Here is a 22,682-nt window from a genome sequence, read left to right on the forward strand (position 1 = left end):
ATGCTTCATTTAGCACTCAGGACATAGTTACTATCCTCAATACTTTTAAGCAAAAGGATTATAACATTTATTCTAAAAATAATAATCTGCCGTAAGTGTATCGATATGGTGTATGTAAATTTAAAAAACAAAGGGAGGCAAATAATTATTAAAATGCAAACAGAGAAAAAGAAAACTCAACAAAAACTTTTACAGGCATTATTCCAACTATACTCATATATTACCATGTCAGACATAATTTCAAAAACAAACATTATGAGCTAATATTTTTAAAAGTGTTAGTCTGCTTTTGTAATAAAACACAACTTTAGCTCATAATTCGTTGTCAAAGAAAAGTGCTGAATACTTACTTAGACTGCTTAGTTGTCTAATAATGTTTGCCAATGAGATATTGGTAACACATTCTAGTTCATTTTTGATGCCACGTGGCAGTGCTGTATGACAAAGATATCTGGGGTCTATGTTTCTTTTTACCAATGGCATCTTGAAGTATCAAAACCAGCACACCTATGAAGAGGAAGAACAGAAGAATTACAATTTGTTTTAATTATCAGTGTTGAAGCAAGTCAATATGCTTAATTTAATACTAATTTATTTTTAGCGGAAAACTTTCATTACCTGACCAATGTTACAAATGAAGTGGCCGATAATGCCACAGTTTTTAAAAGGCTAATTTACTCAGACATAAATAAATGGTTTTTAAAGGAGCCTATTCTGAAATAACCATGTATAAAAGTACCTCCTTGAAATACTTCAAAGCATCATCATGCCAAATACAATTTTGGTACAGAAAAGACTAAGTTTTTATACCCTTCTTTATCATAAGGAGTCTCAAAATGGCGTAAAATTGCCTTTCTCTTCCTCTCTTCACAACCAGAACCCTGTGAGGTAGGTGGGGCTGAGAGAACTGTGATTGACCCAAGGTCACCCATCAGGCTTCACATGAAGAGTGAGGAATCAAACCCGATTCTCCAGATTAGAGCCCACCCCTCTTAACCATTACACCAGGATAGCTCTCTACAGAATAGGTCTAGTGCCTTAGTTTACGGGACAATAATCAGATGGAAAATGCTCAGGGTTTTTGCTACGTCTAAACAGTTAATTACAGCTTCCAAAGCAAATAGAAAGAGCACCCCTTTCACAGGCTTTTAAAAGCTCTTTACCAAAACCATATACACCCAGACAACAGTGGCAGGAAGCAGCAGGTGCAATTCTTCCTCATCTCTCAGTAATATGCTATCTGAGAAGTAGCTTCCAAAGCCATCCCTTCATTTGCATATTGCTCTAAAGGAGATCCACAGTGTGTGACCAGTGTTAGTAGAACTGCATTTTAGCCATCCTGTGACTTTGTTGATTTCAATTTTATGAACAAGCATCACAAACATTGTATAGTTTCTGTATACACCAGTCCTTCATTCTACTTTAGTGATCAGCAGGGTTTTAAAGTTCTCTGACCAAAGCAGTGTTTTTATGAAAAGTCTTTATAGAGATGTCATGTACAAATTCATTTGTAATGAGAGCTGGAAGTTCTTGCAATAAGTGCTTCTTCTATTGATGTGGATCCAAACTAGATGTTTCTGTGGGTGGAGGATTTCTGCCCAAGGGGAGAATCCCCAGGAGCAGAATTCGGTGGGGGTGGGGGTGGGGTGGGGCAGCACTGTGGGTTGCTGAGGGAATGGGGAGGCAGAAAAATCACAGTATGCCAGAGGAAATCCTTGTGCCCATGCTAACGTTACCCTGGATCTAATCCATTACCTATATTATACTATACATTGTAATCAGTCAAAAATTCCTCCATAATTTCTTACATTGCACTGTTAATGACTTTGAAAAGTTAAAATATTCCTCAAGCTTTGGCAAAATAATAATAATAATAATAATAATTCAGCAGCATGAGCATCATTTTGAAAAACAAACTAGCCTTATAGTAAATACTTAAGCTTTCATTATGTCATTTCTGTGTTCTGATACTAGAGAACAACATTAATAATTAAAAGTTTTTGCTCAACATAGTACATAGTGATTTAGCAGAGTTTTAAAGAAATAATTAAATTCTAATCCCACAGCCTATGTGCCTTCTTGATCATTTCATCTATAATAAAGGAATAGCAGCTAAAAGGAAACACAGTTGTCTTGTTTAGTTTAAAGTAGTCTGGGTAGATAAACCTCATTTCTTAAATAAAACTGAACAAGTTGGAAGGCCAATGTTTTCACTGTTTGAAACATAAAGGAAACAAGCAGTAAATGAAAATTACAATTAACTGTACATTTTTACCAATTAAGAGAATACTTCTCTTGTGTTCTAAATTGGCCACTCAAGAGATGAGTACTATGTTATCATCACGTTCAGTCTGCAATACCAATAAAATGGTTAACTTTCTTGAACTCGGAAGGCAGTAAAAGCTCAAGTATAAAAATGTGTGATGATTAATATTTACAGAGCAACAGAACAAATTAATATATTAGCTTTACTTAAACATCAAGCTAAGGATAAATGCAAAGCTGAAAATCTAGACTATTAATTAAAACCTTCCACTGCCTCCGTCCAGGATAACATTTTTTTCCATGTTTAAATTCTATCATTTTGTGAAAGCAATCTATGGATGTAGACTCATCACTGATCACAGCAGATTCTTCCTCTGTATGACTTCCAACTTTGCAACTTGCCTTGGATGTGATACATAGCAAACAGCAGACGAGCTGTCAAGCTTGTCCTTTTCCCCCATGCTTGTACATGTTTTAAAAAGCAGCACATAGACAATTTGTATGTTCATCCTTCACTTTATTTTCTTTTTAAAATGAAATTATTTTAAAAGCTGGAAGACTGATAAAGAATGACTGGAAGGTATGTCAGCAATCCAAAGGCACCACCAATCAAGTGTTCTCCACAACGGACTTTTTGCCTATTTGAACTAAAATTCCTCAAAAAGTAGAACAATGAGGTTTTTATAGAGGGTGTCCTGAGAGATAGAGAAAACACACTTGGACTGAATGTCATACTAAGGTGGGAGACAGGTCAGCCTGTAAGAAACAGACAATGATCAAAGCATCAGCTAGTGTTGATTCTCACATCTGATTAAAGAGGATATCCAGTCCCAGGGCATGACGAATAAACAGAGACTTAGTTGCAGGGTAGAATGTGCCTTTCCTTCTCATATGGTGCACTCTTTGCTACCATTTCCCCATTTACAGGCATGCAACTATCAATAATCCAGGTTAAAACAAGCCTGGGTACATTCCCAAATTCACTGCAAGAACTTGATTTTAATTCATTGCAATAACTTGATTTAATCAGAAGAATGTCTGTCAGTGCTGTAGTTAAAAAAAACATTAACAGCAGAAAGTGAAGAAAAAAAAGAGAATGGTTAAAGCTCAATTTTTAAAAAAGCTTTGTGGCCAAATGAGAAGAAAATTAAATACTAAAAGTTGGAGTCTATGAAACACGATACCAAGAATTTGAAGAGGTGCTTTCCCCCTACCACCAGGAGACCAAGTACTAAATTTCAAGGGCAGTATTTATATATTTATTTATAACACTCTTAAACTGCTTTTATAATGCAAATGTAAAAAAGTTTTGTAGAACAAATGAAATGCTTTTAAAGACAAGGTGGGCATGCTGTAGACATATACAGCTCTTAAATACAAGATGCATTTCTGCACCTACAAGAGTACCTGATCTTCATGCGGGAAACATGCAGGTCTTTCACTGCCTCTGTTGCCCTTTTTATCTGACTTGTCTCTTCTGGACAGATCAAAATGGGTAGCTGCATTAGTCTGTTTGAAGAAGTAGGAAAGAGTAAAAGCCTAGTAGCACCTTAAACTAACAAAATTTGTGGTGGGGTATGACCTTTTCTCCAGGGTTGTGCACAGGGTCAGCACCAAGGTTTTTGGCACCCTAGACCAGACCCTCCCCCCACCCCTATTTTCCCGCCACCCATGCCCTTCCTTCCCGCCTCATGGCAGGCAAAGCTGGCCATAGCCCCGCCACTCCCCCACCCGTGCCTGCCCTGCCGCCCCTGCTCAGTTCCTTCCCCGCAGCCTGCCCATAGCAGTCCTAGTAGGCTATCAGGCATGATGGCAAGGCAGAGGAAGGCAGCAGAGAGGCAGACCTACAAGGTCACCTTCCGTAACTACAGAGCGAGCCAGTCTCTGTCAGCACTCACAACTTGCCCTGCAATATCAAGAACTTGTGGGTCACTGAGGCTTCTTTGGGAATTAGGCAAGGAACTTGTTCTGGAACATCCTACTTGGGAGTTGAAAACTGCTGTTACTGTCTTTGCATCACAAAGCATGAAAAGCAGTCAAAGACCCCCCCCCCCCCCCAGACAGAGTGACTAGATGCTTGACCATCTCAGGGCATAATTATTGGGCGCCTTGGAGCCCCTCATTTGTCGCGCCTCCCCCCATCCCCATGAGGCACCACTCAAGAGCTCTTTCTCTCGAGACCTTCCGGGGTTGAAGCTTGGTGAGCTGACCTGTTTCCTTGTGTGGAGCAGACCAAGATCTTTGTTTTTGGACAGAAAAGGCTTTATAGAGCCTACTGTCTACTTTTTCCAGTAAAGGAACTTGTCTATGGCATGCATGTTTATTTCGAGGGGGATTCACTTTGGCTGATGAACGATCCCAGGAGGGTTTTTTTTTCGGCTTTGAAGATTCCCCCGATGAAGAATTGCATTCTATCGCCTATAAAGAATCCTTGGAGTCATTAAATTGACATAAACTCACTAAGGCTTCAACTTCCTATGGACTATAACAACATCTGAGATAAAGTGGACGGTATTATGAGAGCTTAGACGTCGTTAATGAGGTAAAGATCCTTATCTGCTACTCCGGGTGTAATTTAAGCTTGTTAAAAGGAAAGATCTGGGACCCAGAACTATTTTTCAAAGTGGAAAATCAAGGAGAAGTGGAAGGGGGTAGAAGTGATTTCTTTGGACTCAAAAGAAAGCAGAAAAGTACAGAAAAATACTTGCTGTTATGAATTCTTGTGGCTTCGGAAAAAAACCCCAGTCATAACAAAGCTGCAGACTCTTTCCTTAAAACAGGAAGTGACGTTTTCTGCAATCATTGAGAGACTTCAATGCTAGAGAGTCAGGAAGTAAGTGTGGAGAGAAGAGGAGCATCCAAGTATCCGGATACTTGCAAGAGTCAGTAACCATAGAGAAACATTGGAGGCCAGTTACAGAAAGGCCAAAATATTTTCACTAAATAACTTGAAAGTGGACTATTAAAGGATTCAAAACATATATAAACAATCCCCTAAGGGCTAAATAACATGGACTATGTGCTTGAAAATGGAAAATAAGCCCTAGAGGGTAAAAGGAAAACTTTTTAAAAAGAGAGGCTTGGAACTTTAAAAATTAATATCTTGAGCTAGGAAGCTCTGAGGACGGCGTTTTTAGGCTTGTTGAAAAGGGCATGCTCTGTTCTGTTAAATCCAACTATCAGATTGGGGATTGAAGATACCAATTAAAAACCCATTATTTGTAATGGGCAGTCAGTAATGTCTGAGCAGAAGTTGGAATCAAGAGTTACAAGGTTAAGAGCTGCCTCACTGGGAGAGGGTAAAATGTCTAAACAAGTTCATGAACAACTGGACGCTATGGAAGCGAGAATTTTGAAGGCAATGAGGGATTTAATAACTGGAAGTGAGAAGAAATTAACTAAGGAAATAAACTCCAGTGCTGAAGAGGTAAAGAAAGAATTTAAGAAGGAAATTGATGACCTAAGGAAAGAGTCTCAAGCAATAGCTAAAAAGATAGATGATATAGAAGTGAAAATTAGAGATCAAGATGCCACCATTAAGAAAATGCAAGACAAAGCAATACTACAAGACTGTAAGTTGATGGTGTTAGCATCAGGCACTTTAAGATGAAAACTGCTGATGCAACAGTATGTAACTCCAACTATACTAGCTAATGAGAGGCATGTGAAGCTAGTTAAGTGGGGTGTAACATGATTGGCCAGCTGCACCATAAGAACAAGGAACCCTAACTCTTAGTCTTTGTTGGGTTGATGAGGAGGAAGGACGTGTTGGAGAAGTGGAGAGCTATTGTTATCAGAGACTGTTACTCTGTCCGTTTGACTGATGATGGTAATGACCCTGGTATGTGTAGACTATTCTCTGGATTTGTGACTGTGTACTTCTGACCTGGATGAACTGAACTAACTGTGCTTTGACTATCTTGGACTGCCTTTAACTACTCTTTTGCTGTAACCCCAATACAACTGTTTCAACCGGCTTACTGAAGTTGTGTCTTTGTAGACTTTCACTAGAGGCTGCACTTATCAGCATACTCATACTGCAGAACTCCCACGCACTACTGACATCGGTTGTGGGCCCAGCGTGGTCTGCGGGAGAGTGAGCTCTGTCTGCTGCAGCACTCGCCGGAAGTTCTACTCGTGAGTAAGGGAGCAGTTTGGGGCGTGGCACTTTGTTTGTGTTATAGGCAACAATGGAGTCCAGTGTTCATATCTCTGGCTTCTTGATAAAGAGGCTTAATGGAGAGAATTTTGGGACATGGTCAGAGAAGGTCACCCTATTGTTAAAGTTCCAGGGGCTGTGGGAATACGTGCCAACTCCGCCAGACATAACCACGCTACATGCAGAGGATGATGCTGAGGTGATAGCAAAGCATAAGAGTAATGACGAGAAGGCGTTCGCATTACTTGGCTTGACCTTGGAAGATTCACAACTCATCCATATTAAAGGGGCGGACACAGCCAAGTCGTGCTGGGATGCACTAAAGGCAATATATGAGAGAGAAAGTGTTGGGTCACACATATTCTTAATGAAAAAGCTCTTATCCACACGTCTGGAGGCAGGTGGTGATATGATGACTCATCTTGAGCACATGACTCGTATGTTACACCAGCTGCAGGACAAAAAGGTAATTTTTACTCCCCTGCAGCAAGCCTACATAATCCTATGTTCCCTGGACAGTACGTATGATCAATTTGTGGCCAACCTTGATATTGTTCCACAAGCTGAAATCACCGTGTCCAGCGTTACCCAACGCCTGTTGAATGAGGCTATGAGAAGGAAGGATGCAGCTCGATTCCATGAGGCTCCAGCCCATTCAACAATGAATGTGCCTGCCCGGGAGGTCTTTAAAGGGGCAGAGTGCAAGGCAGTAGTAGCAAAAACAAGTGCTGTGCGCAAGTGTTACTTGTGTGGAAGTCACAAGCACCTACAGCGTCAGTGTTGTTTGTACAAGAAGAAACATTCTCCAGCTGTTACCAAAGGAGGTGGGTGCAATGTAATCATTAATGATTCCTCCTGCAGTAGCCAGCAATTTATGATTGACAGTGGTGCTACGGAGCACATTGCCAAGGACAGGAGGCTCTTTGAGACTTTTACTCCTACGCAAGGTCAGAGCATGAAGCTCGCAAACGGGCTGTCTGCCAATGTAGCTGGGAATGGTCTTATCAACATCCCGAGCCTGGGGAGAAAGTTCCTTATGCTCAATGTTCCAAGTCTGAATTATAATTTGTTATCAGTTTCGGCTTTGACTGAACAAAATTATAAAGTTTGTTTTACAGCTACTGACTGCAATATATGTACAGAAGGAATTACTGCTAAAGCAAAAAGGAAAGGCGACCTCTATTTCCTGGAGAAGGAGGGAACGGTACAGCATGTGAGTACTAATGAACCACTGCATGATAATTGCATATATCTCTGGCACCGCAGGCTGGGGCACCTTAATTTCCAGGCAGTGAAGAAGACGCTTCAAGCGGCCGGAATTACTCCCAAGCCATGTGGGTGTTACATTGACTGTGAGGTATGCAAGGCTGTTAAGTCCAAAGCAACAGCCATGATATCTCCAAGCAACTTTCAGACCGATGACATACTTGATTTAGTGTTCATCGACCTGATAGGCCCGTTCCCAACGAGGAGTCTGGGCGGGGCAAAATATGCATTTTGTATCGAAGACCATTTTTCTAGGTATGGTTTCTGCTTCCTTCTTAGGTCTAAGTCAGAAACATTCCATGCATTTCATAATTGGCTTCGCTCTGTGCACCGCAAGACAGGGAAATACCCTAAAACCATTCTGAGTGACAACGGTACTGAATTCTGCAACGAGAGAATGATTGCTTTGTGCAGGAGGCACGGCATTGAAAGAAAATGTACAGCTCCTTACCGCCCCCAGCATAACGCTTTTTGCGAACGCAGAAACCAAACGCTAACCAATATGTGTATGAGCATGCTACAAGACAGCAATTTACCTATGTGTTACTGGGGGGAGAGCATAATGTGTGCTTCTCATGTATTAAATTTGTCTTGGTCGTCAGCTACAGGTATGATTCCTGCAGAGGCATGGTACGGCAAGAAACCTTCCTTAGAGCACGTCAGGATATTTGGGATTCCAGCGTACGTCCACATCCCAAAGGAGCTCAGGAGGAAAGGGAAAAACAAAGCTAAAAAATTGTTGTTTGTTGGTTATTCTAACAATCATCGAGCTTTCAGGTTTTGCCATGCTGGAGAGAAAAAGATAACGACTAGCGCATTGGCTAGCTTTCTTGAAAAATCTGTTGGCTGGCAACAAACGTCCTCAACTCTGATCATTCCGACAGTAGTGAAACAAGAGCCGCTACCCGTTCCTCGGAGGGGGAGGAGGAGCCCGTCGCTCAGCAACGGAGGCATCAAGGAAGAACCGTTAACTCCTACATTCCCAGGAGCTGGTGTTTCTCTGCAGCCTGAGATGGCAACACAACAGACAGTGTCTGATGAAGCTGTAGAACCAATTCTTCGGAGGTCCACTCGAGAAACGAGGCCACCAGATCGCTACAGCCCAGGACAGACATGCGCTGTGGTTGCTGAACCCTCGAGTTATGAGAGTATACAGCATCTATCAACAGATGAGCAGGCTGGATGGCGCGCTGCAATGAAGTCTGAGCTAGAGTCCCTGCAAAGCCAGCAAGTCTATGAAGAAACGACTCTACCTATCGGTCAGAGACTCATTGGGTGTAAATGGGTGTTTAAGCTGAAGTCTGGCATAGATGGTACTACTCAGTACAAGGCCAGACTTGTAGCCCAAGGTTTTTTACAGGGGGGGCAAGACTATGACGAAACCTTTGCCCCTACTCTAAAGGCTACATCACTGTATTGCGCTCTTACTATTGCAGCCAAACAGAAATGTTTAGTCAGGCATCTTGATGTGAAAACAGCCTACTTGCACGCACCACTGAGGCACTGTATATATATGCAAAAACCACCAGGTGTCTCAGATGATGATGATAATGCTAATACTTGTTGGTTGCTTAAGAAATCCTTGTATGGATTAAAGCAGTCTGGATTCGAATGGAACCAGCATTTGGTAGATAACCTTAAAATGTTGGGTTATAAGCAAGGCGTTGCAGATCCCTGTGTGTTCACGAAGGGAACAGGGGAGCAACGTTCTATCATATTAGTGTTTGTTCATGATCTGGCACTAATATGTAAATCTGCCAAAGTAATGAGTGATACTATTGATGCTCTAAAATCTAAATTTACTGTAAGAGATCTAGGAGAGATCAAGCAATATGTTGGATTGGAAATTGCAAAAGTAAATGATGGATACAGAGTATCACAGAGGGCAAAAATATCCCATTTGCTAAAACAGTTCAAGATGGAACAATGCAAAGGGGTACAAAATCCCATGCTACCAGGTAATGAATCTGACTGTGAACAGAGTCCACTGTTCGATCAAGGAATATACCAATCCCTGATTGGAAGTCTGTCATATCTCGCAAATTGGTCCAGGCCGGACATAGCCATGGCCACTAACGTTTTGGCTAGAGCTGTTAAAGATCCTAGGCAAAAGCACTGGCTAGCAGCCAAGCATATATTAAGATACCTAAAGCAAACCATAGACTTAAGTTTATTCATAACACCTACTGGTGAACTTACTATGTACGCCTATGCAGATGCTAGTTTTGCAAATGATCCTAAAACTAGGCAATCTACAACAGGAATGGCTATCTTTCTGGGTGGCACCCTAATTGGGTGGAGATCACTAAAGCAGAAATACGTGTCTCTGTCCACCTGCGAGGCAGAATACGCAGCATTAAGCGCAGTGTGTACTGAAATCATATGGTTCAAGCAACTGTTAGATTTTGGTATATGTCATATGAATCCCATCATTGTGAGGGAAGACAATCAGGCAGCTATCCAGTTAGCAACCTCTCATGGAGTCAAGAGTAGATCTAAACATACAGATGTACGCTTTCATAATGTTAAGCAATGTTTAGAGGACAAACTGATAGTGCTGGAGTACTGTGAAACTAATGCTAATATCGCAGACTTGTTTACCAAGATTCAAACCCATGTAAAGCACAAGGAAAGTTGTATATCTTTGGGTCTTAGAAAATGAAACAGTAAAGTCATGCTGTATGAATGTTAAAAATGAAATGTTTTATGGTGACAAAATGTATAGTCCATGTCGTTACACAAGGGGAGGATGTTAGCATCAGGCACTTTAAGATGAAAACTGCTGATGCAACAGTATGTAACTCCAACTATACTAGCTAATGAGAGGCATGTGAAGCTAGTTAAGTGGGGTGTAACATGATTGGGGGTGTGGGGGGTGTGGGCTCCCTCTGGGAATCCTACCCCCCCAGGGAAAGTGCATGCGCAATACATAGCCTCTCCTCTCCCGGTGTAGTGAACGCCGCGTGGTCACTGTCTGGCTATGCCTGGCAGATGGTCACTGCAATGGCCTCTCCTGCATTACTGCATCCGTAGCAACACCTTCTCGCTGGTCCCCCCCGTTTTCACAGAGTTTGCTACGTCATGGTGCGACCGAATTGTCCGGCGGTATAACCGGATGGGCAGGCTGGGCCCACCAACTTCGTCAGCCTAAGAGAAGGAAAACTCTAACATCAAACCCGGGCAGATAGAGCTCGTTAATGTAACACCTACCACCTGGAGGACTCACTGCCGGCGTCCCGGCTTACTGGGCCATGGCAGATGACCCCCAGGTGAAAGGGTGGAGCCAGTACCGCGCACACTGCGCATCACCTAAAAAATTCCTCTGCGCAGGCCTGAAGGGCATATCCACACACACAACCCACAACGCATCAAGTCCTGCAGCGATAGGCAAGGGGCGAAACGGCAGGTGGAAGGTGCCACTGGAAGCCGCAGTCCCGATCCTGCATGTAGGCGGTTCAGGATATTGGTCGCCTGATGCTAACCCGGAGACGAAAGCATCTTTCGGCAGCACCCTGAACGACCAAGCAGCCTTATCTAGGGACAGCACTGCTTGCTCCACACGGAGAGGGGCCTAGAAAAGGTGGCCTAAACAAAGCTCGTCTCCCCCACCCCAGTTGGCTAGCCGCGGTCAACGGGCATCCTTACTTGCGGTCGAAAAATAACAACAAAGAAAAGGCATGCACCTGCCTCACAAAGTGTGCAAAGACTAAAGCTTGCGTGTTGGAACATCAGAACCATGCTTGACACAGTAGACAGTGGTCGCCCTGAACGACGCTCTGCTCTAGTTGCCCATGAACTTCTCAGGTTGAATATCGACATAGCAGCTCTCAGTGAGGTCCGTTTCCCTGAGGAAGGTAGTCTTCAAGAACACGGTGCTGGCTATACCCTCTACTGGTCGGGTAAGTCAAAGGCTGAGAGCCGCCTTTCTGGCATTGGCTTCATGGTCAGGAACTCCATTGCCTCCAAACTCGAAAACCTTCCAACAGGTCACTCAGATCGCATCATGTCCATGCGCCTCCCACTTCAAAACAAGCAGCATGCAACACTCTTCAGTGTGTATGCCCCAACCCTTCAAGCAGATCCTGCAGAAAAGAACAAGTTCTATGCTGATCTACGCAACCTCGTACGGAAGACCCCTACAGAGGACAAGGTGATCATCCTTGGCGACTTCAATGCCAGAGTAGGTAAAGACTCGGAAGCCTGGAAAGGAGTACTTGGCAAACACGGCATTGGCAACTGCAATGACAACGGGCGCCTCCTGCTAGAATTCTGCATGGAGCACCAGCTCACCATCACCAACACTATCTTCCAGCAGAAGAACAGACTGAAGACAACCCGGATGCACCCACGGTCCAAGCATTGGCACCTTATCGACTACATTCTGGTGCGCCAGAGAGACCTTCGAGATGTCTTACACACCCGAGTAATGCCCAGCGCAGAATGTCATACGGATCATCGTCTTGTACGCTGCAATCTCCGTCTTCACTTTAAACCCACACCCAGGAGAGGAGGTATCCCTCGGAGGAAGTTTCAGGTTGGCAGCCTCCAGTCAGCCGAAGTTAAAGCTGCCTTCCAGGCAAAACTCCAGTCAAGAATTGAGGACCTCAGTTGCCCCACAGACCCTTCTCCAGAAGCACTCTGGGAACACCTAAAAACTACCGTCCTGCAGATCTCTGAAGAAGTCCTCGGGTTCTCCACAAGGAAGAACAAGGACTGGTTTGATGAGAACAATCAAGAGATCCAAGAATTACTGGCGAAAAAGAGATCTGCCTACCAAGCACATCTTGCTCAGCCCTCCTGTCCTGGGAAAAAAGCAACCTTTCGCGCTGCATGTAGCAACCTCCAGCGCAAGCTTCGAGACATTCAGAACGAGTGGTGGACCAAGCTTGCAGAGAGAACCCAGCTGTGTGCAGACACTGGTGATTTAAGAGGGTTCTACGAAGCCCTGAAGGCAGTATATGGTCCATCATATCAGGCTCAGAGTCCCTTGCATAGTGCAGACGGCCAAGTGCTCCTCACAGACAAGGCATCCATACTGAACCGGTGGTCGGAGTATTTTCAGGTTCTCTTCAGTGCCAACCGCGTAGTTCAAGATTCAGCAATCCACCTCACCCCACTTCAACCGGTGAAAACAGAGTTGGATGAGATCCCCACCCTAGAAGAGACTGTTAAAGCCATCAAGCAACTGAAAAGTGGCAAGGCAGCAGGAGTTGATGGAATTCCACCAGAGATCTGGAAGCATGGGGGCACAGTACTACATAGCTCACTTCACAAAGTACTTGTCACCTGCTGGGAACAAGGCAAATTACCACAGGACTTTCGCGATGCAATCATCATCACCCTATACAAGAACAAAGGGGAAAAGTCAGACTGCTCCAACTACCGGGGGATAACCCTGCTCTCCATCGCAGGCAAAATCCTTGCCAGAATACTCCTGAACAGACTGGTGCCCACCATTGCAGAAGAACTCCTCCCAGAGAGCCAGTGCGGCTTCAGAGCTAACAGGAGCACCACCGACATGGTATTTGTTCTCAGGCAGCTCCAAGAGAAATGCAGGGAACAGAACAAGGGTCTGTATGTGACTTTTGTCGACCTTACCAAAGCTTTCGATACCGTTAGCAGGAAAGGCCTGTGGCAAATCTTGGAACGTTTAGGATGTCCCCCAAGGTTCCTCAGCATGATCATCCAGCTACACGAAGACCAGCGAGGCCAAGTCAGACACTGCAACGACCTCTCGGAGTCCTTCCCAATAGGCACAGGTGTAAAGCACGGCTGCGTTCTCGCGCCAACTCTCTTTACGATCTTCTTTAGCATGATGCTTCAAAGAGCCGCAGTAGATCTAGATGAGGACGATGGTGTCTACATCCGCTATCGCACCGATGGCAGCCTGTTCAACCTGAGGCGACTAAAGGCACACTCCAAGACAATGGAAAAACTCATCCGAGAGCTACTGTTTGCTGATGATGCTGCACTCGTCTCCCACTCGGTATCAGCTCTGCAGCATATGACGTCCTGCTTTGCAGAGGCTGCCAAGCTATTCGGCCTAGAAGTTAGTCTGAAGAAGACAGAAGTTCTCCACCAGCCTGCACCCCAGGAAGATTATCACCCTCCCTGCATCACTGTGGGTGAATCAGTTCTGAAGACAGTCCAGCAGTTCAGCTACCTGGGGTGCATCATCTCCTCAGATGCCAAGATCGACAAGGAGATTGACAACAGGCTGGCAAAGGCAAACCGTGCATTTGGCCGACTGCACAAAAGAGTGTGGAGCAACAAGCATCTGAAAAAAGGCACAAAGATCAATGTTTACAAAGCGGTTGTGATGACAACCCTCATCTATGGCTCCGAATCGTGGGTTTTATACCGTCATCACCTGCGACTCCTTGAGCGCTTTCATCAGCGCTGCCTTCGCACCATCCTCAACATCCACTGGAGTGACTTTGTGACCAACACTGAAGTCCTCAAGCGGGCAGAGGTTACCAGCATCGAGGCACTGCTTTTGAAGACGCAGCTGCGCTGGGCAGGGCATATTTCTAGGATGGAAAACCACCGCCTTCCCAAGATTGCCCTGTATGGCGAACTCTCCACCGGCCATCGAAATAGAGGGGCACCAAAGAAGAGGTACAAGGACTCCTTGAAGAAATCCCTTAGCACCTGTCACATCAACCATCACCAGTGGTCTGACCTAGCCTCAGATCGCAAAGCATGGAGGCACACCATCCACCAGGCTGTCTCTTCCTTTGAGAACACATGCATAGCTGGTCTTGAGGACAAAAGGAGATTGAGGAAGAATCGCACTGCTACAGGACCAACCCTAAATCAGACTTTTCCCTGCAGCCGCTGTGGCCGGACCTGCCTGTCCCACATTGGTCTTGTCAGCCACCAGCGAGCCTGCAGCAAACGTGGACTATTGCACCCTTCTTAAATCTTCGTTCGCGAAGCCAAGCCGAGAGAGAGAACATGATTGGCCAGCTGCACCATAAGAACAAGGAACCTAACTCTTAGTCTTTGTTGGGTTGATGAGGAGGAAGGACGTGTTGGAGAAGTGGAGAGCTATTGTTATCAGAGACTGTTACTCTGTCCGTTTGACTGATGATGGTAATGACCCTGGTATGTGTAGACTATTCTCTGGATTTGTGACTGTGTACTTCTGACCTGGATGAACTGAACTAACTGTGCTTTGACTATCTTGGACTGCCTTTAACTACTCTTTTGCTGTAACCCCAATACAACTGTTTCAACCGGCTTACTGAAGTTGTGTCTTTGTAGACTTTCACTAGAGGCTGCACTTATCAGCATACTCATACTGCAGAACTCCCACGCACTACTGACAGATGGAGAACATGATTCGGCTAAGAGGAGTGCCTGAGAATGAACAAGAGGATGTGAAGAGTCATATTGTCACAATTATAGCTGAATTTTTGGAAGAAGATCCGGAGGAGATGGAGCGTTTATGCGACTATGCATATAGAGTCAATTCAGAATTTGCCAGAAAGCGCAAACTACGCAGGGGTGTAGTAGTGAAGTTTACCAGGAGAGACATGGTGGGAAGGATCTTAAGCAAGCAATTTGAAACCCCAATGGTGAGGGAGGAAAGCAGAGTACGAATTTTTATTTATTTATTTGGTGACTTCTATCCCGCCCTTCCCACAAGTGGCTCAGGGCGGCTTACAACGACAATAAAACAATAAAACAGTAAAATCAGAGCAAGTTATTACATTTAAAATCAGACAATTAAAACCTAAAAACCTTAGAATTATAACATTAAAACTATACAGTATAATCACAGAAATCTGGTAGCTACATTATCTAATCAGGCATAGGCTAACCGGAAGAGGGTTGTCTTACAGGCCCTGCGGAACTGAGCAAGGTCCCGCAGGGCCCTCACCTCTTCCAGTAGCTGGTTCCACCACATAGGGGCCAATGTGGAAAAGGAGCTGCCGAGAAAGGTCATTAGTGACAGAAAACAATTTAAGAAATTGACGGACAAGCTAAGAGAGAAGAGCATAAGATATAGATGGATTCTACCAGAAGGTCTCAGCTTTGAATATAAAAGACTGCGAAAACGGAAGATTTGTGTCACTTACCGTGAAGCTTCCTTCTCGGTGGACTGGCAGTGGGTCGGTCCGACTACTGGGTATAGGCTCCTCCTCCTCTTCACAGGGTCGGGTCTTCCAAACGATCCGGAGGGGGAGTAGCCTATACCTCCCAGCTCCCGCCAGGTGTATCCAAGCTGCATCCCCTTAGGAATAAAAAATTTCCACAAACCTCCCCATTCACATACAGAGACAGATGAACAAGGAGAATAGTTTATTACGCTTCAATACACCACACAAAATGGGAGATTGAAACAGAACATTGCCAATATAGAAAAGGCCAACATTTTTCAAGAGAGGAACAGAAGAGGCTCCAGGATCCATCTCCAAAACCCAGGAAGCCGCTCAACCTCTAACGGGCGGGCCGGACCGACCCACTGCCAGTCCACCGAGAAGGAAGCTTCACGGTAAGTGACACAAATCTTCCGTTCTCCAGTGCTCTGGACAGTGGGTCGGTCCGACTACCGGGACGTAACAAAGCTGAACATCCCCGGGCAGGACCGGCTTCCCTGTTTAGAGTGCATGCTGCAGCACACGCCTCCCAAAGGCCGCCTCCGCTGAAGCCCATTTATCCACTTTATAGTGCCTGGTAAAGGTATGTACCGATTTCCAAGTTACTGCCTTACACACAGCTTCTAATGATGGGAAGGACCGATACACAGCTGATGTCGCAGCACCCCTCAGAGAATGAGCCGTGATCCCATCTGGAGGGGTCTGACCTTGGGCCTTGTAGGCCAGAACAATACATTCCCGTAGCCACCTGCTAAGAGAAGAAGTGGAAACCTGTCGTCCCTGTGACTTTTTGCTGAACGAAACAAACAGGGAATCAGACTTTCTCCAATCTTTTGTACGTTCAATATAAAAACTAAGTGCCCTCTTAACGTCTAGGCAGTGCAACTCCCTTTCCTTAGAAGACTGAGGATTGGGACAAAAATTTGGAAGAACCAACTCTTGGGACCTATGAAAAACAGAATTAACTTTAGGAATAAAAGAAGGGTCTGGCCTCAGCACCACCTTTTCGTTATGAAAAACGCAAAGTTCCTTGTCAACCGATAGGGCCCTCAATTCAGACACTCTCCGTGCCGTGGTGATGCCTACTAGAAAAAGCGTTTTAAGAGTTAATTCCTTGATCCCACAGGAAGCCAAAGGTTCGAAGGGACGCCCGCACAAGGCATGTAGGACTACATTCAATTTCCACGAGGGAAACCTGTGCACCTGTAGAGGTTTAAGAAGAGCAGCACCCCTCAAGAACCTTTTAATATGCGGATGCGCTGATAAGGCCTTACGCCCCAGCACCCCTTGTATGGACGATATGGCAGCCACCTGCCGCCGCAGTGTGCTAGTGGAAAGCCCCTTATCTGCCCCTTCCTGAAGAAAACAAAGAATACCTTTAACCTTAACCGACATCGGGTCCCACCCCCGCTGGTTCGACGATGAGAAGAAGACCTTCCAGGTGGTATTATACACCCTATTAGTGGAACATTTACGTGATGCCAACATAGTGTCCACCACCCTCTTGTTATAACCTAGCTCCTCGAGCTGCAACCGCTCAACCTCCAAACTGTCAACTGTAACAGGTCTGGTTGAGGATGAGACATGTTGCCCTGAGTCAGAAGGTCGTCCCTCCTCGGCAGCCGCCAAGGAGGCTGAATCGACAAGCTCAGAAGCTCCTGGAACCATGACCGTCTCAGCCAGAAAGGAGCCACTAGCACCATCTCTGGTCTTAGTTCCACCACCCTCTGAATCACCCTGGGTAAAAGAGGAAGGGGCGGGAAGGCATACAGAAGTCCCGCTGGCCACTCGGCGCTGAGAGCATCGGTGCCTTCTGCTCTTGTGTCTCTGTGTTTGGCAAAGAACCTGTCCACCTGACAATTTTCCGCCGTGGCAAACAGGTCCACTGTCACCGTACCGTACCTGTCCACTATTAGACTGAAGGTGTCTCTGTGCAACATCCATTCCGTCTGGTCCAGCCAGCGTCTGCTGAGCCAGTCTGCTAATAGATTGTCCTTTCCTGGAACATGCACCGCTTTGATCGATAGGAGATTGGTTTCCGCCCACTCGAAGAGAACCTTCGCCTCGGCATGGAGAAATTTCACCTTGGTTCCTCCTTGTCGATTTACGTACGCTTTGGCTGTCGAGTTGTCCGTTTTCACCAGGACATGGCAACCCCTCAGGAACGCCTGCAAACCCTGCAATCCTAGTCGAATCGCTCTGAGCTCCAGGAAGTTGATACTCCACTTCGTCTCATGGGGCTCCCATTGACCCTGGATCATTTGATCCTGTGAGTGAGCCCCCCAACCCCATAGACTGGCATCTGTGGTCATGCAAACCTTCTGGGGCTCGCGTAGCGGATGACCTGGAAGGAAACGATCCGGGTCCAGCCACCACTGCAACTGGGTTTTTACTTCTGGTGGTAATGTCACCAGTTTGGGGATTTTGTTCCCTATAACCTCCTGGAACGGGCGGAGGAAGAACTGCAGGGGGCGAGTGTGGAACCTGGCCCAGGAGAGTAAATCCTGAAAAGAGACCATCATCCCTAACAACTGCGCTAACATCATAACCGACACCCTGCGTCGTAGGATCCCTTGTAACAGGAGACGGAACTTCTCCTGTCTCTCCAGGGTTAAGAAGACTCTGTCCCTGGTTGTATCTATCTCCACTCCCAGGTGCACTAGCCTCTGAGAGGGAAGAAGATTGCTCTTCTCCAGATTCACCACGAAGCCGTGACCACGCAACATGGTCACAGTCCGATGAATGTCCTCCTGGCATTGTTGGTATGACCCCGCCTTCACCAAAATGTCGTCCAGGTAAGGGAACAGGGCCACGCCCTGTAGTCTCAGCTCCGCCACCAGGGTCACCAGAACCTTTGTAAACACCTGGGGCGAAGACTTCAGGCTGAACGGTAAGGCCCGATACTGGAAATGTTTTCCCCCGTAGGAGAAACGTAGAAACTTTCTGTGTGATTCCTGAATGGGAACATGTAAGTAGGCCTCTGATAGATCCAAGGAAGCCAGAAAATCCTGAGGCTGAATGGCTAACAGCACTGACCGAAGGGTGTCCATTTTGAAATGCTTTGTCACAACGAACTTGTTGAGCCATTTCAGATCCAGGATGGTTCTGAACTCCCCGTTCTTTTTTGGAACTAAAAATATTATCGAATAAACTCCCAAACCCTGTTGGGGTATCGGGACGGGCTCCCCTGCCCCTATATCCACCAGGTGTTGAATGGCCATCAGCATTGCTTTGTGAGCAATCAAATCTCTTTTTTGTGGAACCCAACGAAAGTGGTTGGGAGGGGGGGAGTGGAATTCTATGGCATAGCCCTGTTCCACTACCTCTAGAACCCATTTGTCCTGAATCGACTGGTTCCAGGTGCCTGCGTACAAGGGAAGGCGACCCCCTATTTTTCCTGCCACCTGGTGAGGAGCATAGTCACTGGGATCCCCCTTTTTTGGAAGAGGGTTTGGAACTCTGGTCTGACTTCGCAGAGTAATAGGGTTTGGAATCACGTCCTTTCTGTTGCCACTTTCCTCTGAAGGAACGAAAAGGACCTGATCTGGATGGCTTTTTGGAGTCTCGAAAGGACGGAAAAGGCTTCCTCTGTTTTGTGTCTTTACCCTTGGAGGGTAGGCCTTTCTTCTTATCCTTGTTTTCAATGAGAAACCTATCTAGGCCCTCCCCGAACAACAAGGATCCTTTAAATGGTACTGCTGCAACCCTGGCCTGGGCTGTAGTATCGACCTCCCAATTACGCAGCCAAATGTTGCGTCTAGCCGCAACACCACATGCCATGGCTCTGGCCGCTATTTGCATGGTGTCCAATGAACTATCTGCCACAAAGGCTGCAGATAGGGCAATCTTTTTGAGTTCATCCTTGAACTCCTTGGGAGCTCCACTATCTGCTGCTGCTAAATTATTGGACCACGTGCACATTGCTCTGGCGAACAATGAGGAAGTTGTGGCTGCTTTGATAGCCCATGCTGTCGCTTCAAATTCCTTGCGTAAAGCCTGCTCAATCCTCCTATCACATGGATCCCTGGGTAGGACCGAATTGGAGATCAGGCTAGTCACAGGGTCATCCACCATTGGCAATTTTAGCCTCTTAGTGGCCTGTGGAATCAGGGAATAGAGTTTGGAGATGACCTGTTGGTTGGCCTTAGGTTTAGCCGGCCGTTCCCATTCCGCCTTAACCAGAGCAAAAAAGGCCGCCGGTAAGGGAACCCCCATCTGAGCACTGCTCAGCTTTGGCATCATTTCCCCTGAGCCTGTGGGAAGGTCAGGATCCAACTCTTCATTTTCCTTAGGTGTGGCCACAAAATTAAGGGTCCTCAAAACCTTAGGAAGCAACTTAGAGTAGTATTCAAGGGGGAAAAGCCTAGACTGCACAGTGTCAGGTTTTCTCCTCCTCATCTGAAAGCTCACCTTCCTCCTTATCAGACTGTAGATCAGAGTCCTCCGACTCTTCAGCCGAACTCAGGAGAGGGGAATCCAAGCCTAAGTGAGCCTTGCCCTTAGATCATCCCAGGGCGTCACTGGGGCTGGGGTCTCTACACCTTTTCCTTCCCTCTTGTCTTTTTTGCTTCGTCAAGGAAGAAGAAGGGGAGTCTAGCCTCTGACTGAGGTCCTGCCCCAACTCTTTCAACATTTCTCTTTTAAGCCATTGCAGCAAGTTTGTCTTGGCATTCTCCCCTGTCAGGTCGAGATTCTGAGCCTCTTGTTGAGGGGTCAGGGCTCCTGATAGCAGAGGCAAGTCGAATTCGCTTGGGGAGTTGCTTTGGGAACTAGCCGCCATTTTGATGTACTCCAGATCCTTATAAGGGAAGTGAGAGGAAAGGCACTAGCAAAATAAGGGCGGGAAAGGCTCAAAATGGAGGGCAGCAATTTTTAAACTTCGCCCTCTGGCTGGTCTAACAGCACCTAATAGGCAAAAAACCTTTTTAAAGTTGCCCTTATCCAAAGTCTCCCCCTCTGCCAAGCATGTAATGCTAGGCAGTTCAGGGTCCAGGCATGCGGTCAGCTTACAGGAGAAAGGAACCCCTTCCCAGGTTTTAGATCGCCTGCGCAGGCCCTTCCCGCCGCGGGACGACTTACCGCGCTGCTGCTTGAATCGCCGCTTGTTTTCTCCGCTCCATTCCACTCACGTCTGCGGGGAAACGGAGCTTCAAAGGGCTTCGTTGTGAAAGCTCGCCTTCAGACGCTCTCTGCCGCCGCAGGGTCTACTCCTGAGTAGCCCTGTACGTTCTTAGCCCTTCTGTCGGGTTTGTTGGGGTCAACCCCTACGCTCCCGGCCTTTAGAATTTAAACAGTAGTTTTCTTTCTGCCGGATCTTCTGCGCTTCTTCAGGAGTGCTAGGGAAGAAACCGTCCTGCTCATGCAGGCCGGGAAGAAAAACTGGCGGGAGCTGGGAGGTATAGGCCACTCCCCCTCCAGATCGTTTGGAAGACCCGACCCTGTGAAGAGGAGGAGGAGCCTATACCCAGTAGTCGGACCAACCCACTGTCCAGACCACCGGAGAAGTAATAGTTGACACTCAAGGAATGAATGAATTTTTTGTGGACAATAAAGAATTTGAAGGTACAGAATAACTGAGAAAACATTATGGATTACAAATTAATTTCTTGGAATGTAAATGGACTTAATTTACCACAAAAAGGGCAATTTTTCATTGGATTAATAAACAGAAATGTAATATAATTTGTTTACAAGAAGTACATATTAAACAATTGGATTACAAATTTTTATGGAATAAGGCTTTGGGAAAACAATTTTTTTCATTAGCTAAAGAAAAAAAAAGGGGAGTGTTTTTTTACATTAAAAAAGAACTAGAACCTAAACTGGTTTTTAAAGACAATGATGGCAGATACATCGCAGTGGACTTGTTGATAAATGAAAAAAAAAACGTTGTTGTTGGGCTTATATGCCCCTAACGGGGCAAAGGATGTTTTCTTTAAAGACATTTTGCAACAACTTAATCAAGTGACTTATGAACAGGTTATGTTAATGGGAGATTTCAATGGAGCCATCAACAACTCTCTGGATAGATCTGGAAACAAAAAGAAGAAAGATGGGAAGCTACCAAAGTCCTTCTTTGATTTAACAGAGCAAGAAAGTTTGGAGGACATTTGGAGAAAGTTTAATCCTAATGTATGTGACTATACCTTTTTCTCAGCAAGGCATAACTCCTTCTCAAGAATTGATATGTTATGGTCCACGAAGGACCTGGGACTTATTAAAAATAAGATGGAAATTCTTCCGAAAATAGGTGCAGACCACAATCCACTAATGTGGTCAGCGAAGGCTATGAGAAAGAGCAGAAGATGGAGACTAAATGAAGATTAGTTGCAAAAAGTGGAAGTAGTGAAGTCTCTGGAAAAAGAAACTAAAGCTTTCTTCCAAATAAATGAAGACCAAGAGGTTAAAACACAGACCATTTGGGATGCGTATAAAGCAGTGATGAGAGGATTACTAATCTCATTGAACAACAAAGACAAAAGAGCTAAAGAAAAACAATTGAAAGACTTATAAACAGAAATAGGCAAAAAAGAAAAAGATCTAAAAAAACGACCGGGGAAAAAGAAAATAATGAGAGAAATCACAATTTTTCAGAATCAACTGAGACATTTATTGAACAAGGAGGTGGAATGGATGTTAAAAAGGCTACAGCAAAAATCATTTGAAGGTGCCAACAAAACAGGGAAATATTTGGCTTGGCAACTTAAGAAAAAAAGGGAGAAAAAGTTTGTAAATAAAATTTGTGTGGAAGGGAAAGAAATTGTAGATCAAGCTGGAATTAAAAGGGAGTTCTTTAAATTTTATGCCAAATTATATAAAGGTCAACAGGTAAAAAAAGAAAAAATCGATGACTATTTGCAAAGATTAAAAGTGAAACCTTTGAATGA

General features: G+C 45.2%; 1 protein-coding gene across 6 annotated transcripts in view; it reads right to left on the bottom strand.

Moving 5' to 3' along the window:
- The window catches only part of WASF1 (WASP family member 1), a 127,154-nt gene that overhangs the window by 48,242 nt on the left and 56,230 nt on the right, over positions 1–22,682 (bottom strand). For all 6 annotated transcript variants that reach the window (XM_060238113.1, XM_060238095.1, XM_060238087.1 and 3 more), the window contains one exon: positions 351–507. In XM_060238113.1, the coding sequence (XP_060094096.1) occupies positions 351–483 (133 nt within the window). In that variant the 5' untranslated portion in view covers positions 484–507. The remainder of the gene's footprint in view (positions 1–350; positions 508–22,682) is intronic.

This window comes from Heteronotia binoei, chromosome 1 (genome assembly GCF_032191835.1).
Source record: "Heteronotia binoei isolate CCM8104 ecotype False Entrance Well chromosome 1, APGP_CSIRO_Hbin_v1, whole genome shotgun sequence".
NCBI lineage: Eukaryota > Metazoa > Chordata > Lepidosauria > Squamata > Gekkonidae > Heteronotia > Heteronotia binoei.